General features: G+C 45.0%; 1 protein-coding gene across 1 annotated transcript; it reads left to right on the top strand.

Annotated features, from left to right (window-relative positions):
* Window positions 1-960: 960 nt before the first annotated feature.
* Window positions 961-2,079, top strand: KCNJ1 (potassium inwardly rectifying channel subfamily J member 1). Its single transcript, XM_060017098.1, has one exon. It carries the CDS (start codon window positions 961-963, stop codon window positions 2,077-2,079), a length of 1,119 nt encoding a protein of 372 aa, XP_059873081.1.
* The last annotated feature ends 1,709 nt before the right edge of the window (window positions 2,080-3,788 follow it).

Consider the following 3,788-nt stretch of genomic DNA (forward strand, 5'->3'; position numbering starts at 1 on the left):
ACAACAGTGAGAGGCCCGCGTACCACAAAAAAAAAAATTTTCTCAGTTCCTTCACTAGATAAATGAGAGAATTGAATTGAATTATAATTTCTCTTGCTATGTGAGTATCCGTAGCAGTACATAAGATGGTTTAGGTAGTATACTGATGAGGCTTTTTTTATAGTTATTTATTTCTATATATTAACCGAAATGTAAATAGTGCATCAAGTTTCTGCTTTCACAGATAGTTTTGCTTAGCTTAAGACTAAGTTTATTAAAGAAAAAAGAATTCATTTAAAGAATACTATCAAATAAATCATAGTACAGGCCATAATTTGTTATCATAAACATTTAAAAAATATTTTATTGAAGCATAGTGGATTTACAATGTTGTGTTAATTTCCATTGTTCAGCAAAGTGATTCAGTTATACATATATATACATTCTTTTTCCTCTTCTTTTCCATGATGCTTTATCACAGGTTACTGAATATAGTTCCCTGTGCAACACAGTAGGACCTTGTTGTTTATCCATCCTACGTATAATAGTTTGCCTCTGCCAACCCCAAACTCCCAATCCATCCCTCCCCCACTTCCCTTCCCCTTGGCAACCACAAGTCTGTTCTCTGTGTCTGCGTTATCACAAACATTTTTAACGTTGGGTGTGACTAAGGTCAGAAAACACATGGATGTATGCTCTCTCAGGTTCCTTTACATTTCTATCTCCCTGGAATTGTTTTTTCTCTTTACCTTTAAGCAATATGGTCTTGTAGTGGGAATTTTCTACTGACGATAGCATTATGGTATCCAGAACAAGGTTGTCAGCTTGCCCAAGCGATCATTCACCCGGATGGTATTGAATGGCAGTTTCATAGACAGTTAGCTCTTTCTGTGAGTCCCTTAGTTCACTAGTGTTAGACACATAATGTTGTTCTGTTTTGTTTTTCTTTGATGTGATTTCAGGTCGGGTGTTGAAGAAAGAATGTTCAAACATCTTCAGAAATGGTTTGTCACTCACTTTCTTGGGCGTTCTGCGCAAAGAGCAAGGCTGGTCTCCAAAGACGGAAGGTGCAACATCGAATTTGGCAACGTAGAGGCACAGTCGAGGCTGATATTCTTTGTGGACATCTGGACGACGGTGCTGGACCTCAAGTGGAGATACAAAATGACCATCTTCATCACAGCCTTCTTGGGGAGCTGGTTCTTCTTTGGCCTCCTGTGGTATGCGGTCGCCTACATCCACAAAGATCTCCCTGAGTTCCATCCTTCCGCCAACCACACCCCTTGCGTGGAGCACATCAATGGCCTGACCTCAGCTTTTCTGTTTTCTCTGGAAACGCAAGTGACCATTGGCTATGGATTCAGGTGTGTGACGGAACAGTGTGGCACTGCTATTTTCCTGCTTATCTTCCAGTCTATCCTTGGGGTCATCATCAATTCTTTCATGTGTGGTGCTATTTTAGCCAAGATCTCCCGGCCCAAGCAACGCGCCAAGACCGTCACTTTCAGCAAGCATGCGGTGATCAGTAAGCGGGGTGGGAAGCTCTGTCTCTTGATCCGAGTGGCTAACCTTCGGAAGAGTCTCCTTATTGGCAGTCACATATATGGCAAGCTTCTGAAGACCACCATCACGCCTGAAGGAGAGACCATCATTTTGGACCAGATCAATATCAACTTTGTGGTGGACGCAGGGAATGAAAATTTATTTTTCATCTCCCCGCTGACAATTTACCATGTCATCGACCACACTAGCCCCTTCTTCCACATGGCAGCAGAAACCCTTCCCCAGCAGGACTTTGAATTAGTGGTGTTTTTAGACGGTACGGTGGAATCAACCAGCGCTACCTGCCAAGTCCGGACATCCTACGTCCCAGAAGAGGTGCTCTGGGGCTATCGTTTTGCTCCCATGGTGTCCAAGACCAAGGAAGGGAAATACCGAGTAGATTTCCATAACTTTAGCAAAACAGTGGAAGTGGAGACGCCGCACTGTGCCATGTGCCTGTATAATGAGAAAGATGCTCAAGCCAGGATGAAGAGAGGCTATGACAACCCCAACTTCATCTTGTCCGAAGTCAGCGAAACAGACGACACCAAGATGTAACAGTGGCTTTTCAGCGTGAGTAAAGCAAGATCTGGAAGATACCTAGTGACTAGAAACATTATGGAGCAATCAAGAACTTGGGGGTGTGACAGTGGGACAAGAGCATTTCAAATCTCCCCGCGCAATGTCCCTGAACCCCATAACCATGGTCCTACAAGACACAGAGCTCTGCAAGGCGACTGCACGAGAACGTGCAATGGGTTTGTAGGAGACTGGAATATGGGAGACAGAGGAGCTCACATAAAATCTTGAATAGGATTGTTTGAAATCATGTCGTGTTGATGGGAACAGACAAAAATCATTGAAAGCTTCATGGACAGACCAAATGAGATCTTTTTAAGAGTCTTCCCAAAGAAGATATAAGCTTTAGATAGGATCAGGGAAAAAAGATATTCTTATTTTGGTTCTACTGATAAGAAAGAAGCCACATTTATTTTAACATTGGATTGTATCCAAGGAAAAATTTTCTCCTGAGCTGGGGGAGAGGAACCAATCAAAGTAATAAGAAAAGACGGAGCACAGTGAACATTTGTGAGGCTCTGGCCTTCTCCAGCCCTGGTCGTTGGCGCTTCCATCTAAGTCTGGGTCATGCCGTGTTTCCAGAGGAGCAGGGGGGAGGCTTGGCCCGTGGACTCCGCATCTCTACATGCAGGAGAGGAGCACAGGGCCCAGCCTGCTCGACGGCACCTCCAGAGCCTGTGGCCAAGCTGGGTGTTGGCCCAAGGACATTTACACAGTCTAAATCACCACTCTAGAATCTCCATGAACACTTTCCTGCAAGAAAGAATGTTTGCTTTGAAAATGAGGGTGATATTTCTTCCAATTTGTGTTAGATGGGATAAGGGGCTTCAAATCTGTTAAAACACTACTTCCTGATCTTCCAAGAAGGCAGTGAGGAGTTTGAAGGAGCAAAGACAGTTTAGAAGGGAAAATACTGCTAATGCTTCTGAGAAAAATATATCTTGTGTTTTTCACCCGAGGGTTTGTAACTGAAATGCTGTTTCTAAAGGAGAAGTATGAAAGGGAAGGGAATGGGATATGACCCCACAGTAAGGAAAGTGCTAGGTCTTCCTTCCTCTGAGGGCCAACACCACATCTTCATCAGACAGAGCAATGTCATATGAGGATTGGTCTGCAGGGGAAGCTTTCACTGTGAATGTCTTGTTCAGTTCCCTGCTTACGTTATTTTGAATGTATTCTCGAAAAGATGGTACCCAAAGCTGCTTAGGAATCAAAATGTTGTCAGTGTGCTGATTAATACATTAAATCCCTGGGCTTCCCTGGTGGCGCAGTGGTTGAGAGTCCGCCTGCAGATGCAGGGGACACGGGTTCGTGCCCCGGTCCGGGAAGATCCCACATGCCGCCGAGCGGCTGGGCCCGTGAGCCATGGCCGCTGAGCCTGCGCGTCCGGAGCCTGTGCTCCGCAACGGGAGAGGCCACAACAGTGAGAGGCCCGCGTACCGCAAAAAAAAAAAAAAAAAATTAAATCTCTGAAACTGATGTAAGTTTGTCTTGAATCCAGCGTGCCCAGGAGGACATGATGTCGGGTGCAGATGTGCCCCGTCCCATGCAGCCCCATCAAACCACTCCGGTGTGAGTCTAGGCATGTAGTCATGGATACCAATGACTTTGTTTTTGCAGGCCTGGGGTTGAGTTTGTACAGATACACACAGACACTCTGGTCCTTCCGACAAAAATGAGTGAGGAGC

The sequence above is a fragment of the Delphinus delphis genome, chromosome 8 (assembly GCF_949987515.2).
Source record: "Delphinus delphis chromosome 8, mDelDel1.2, whole genome shotgun sequence".
NCBI lineage: Eukaryota > Metazoa > Chordata > Mammalia > Artiodactyla > Delphinidae > Delphinus > Delphinus delphis.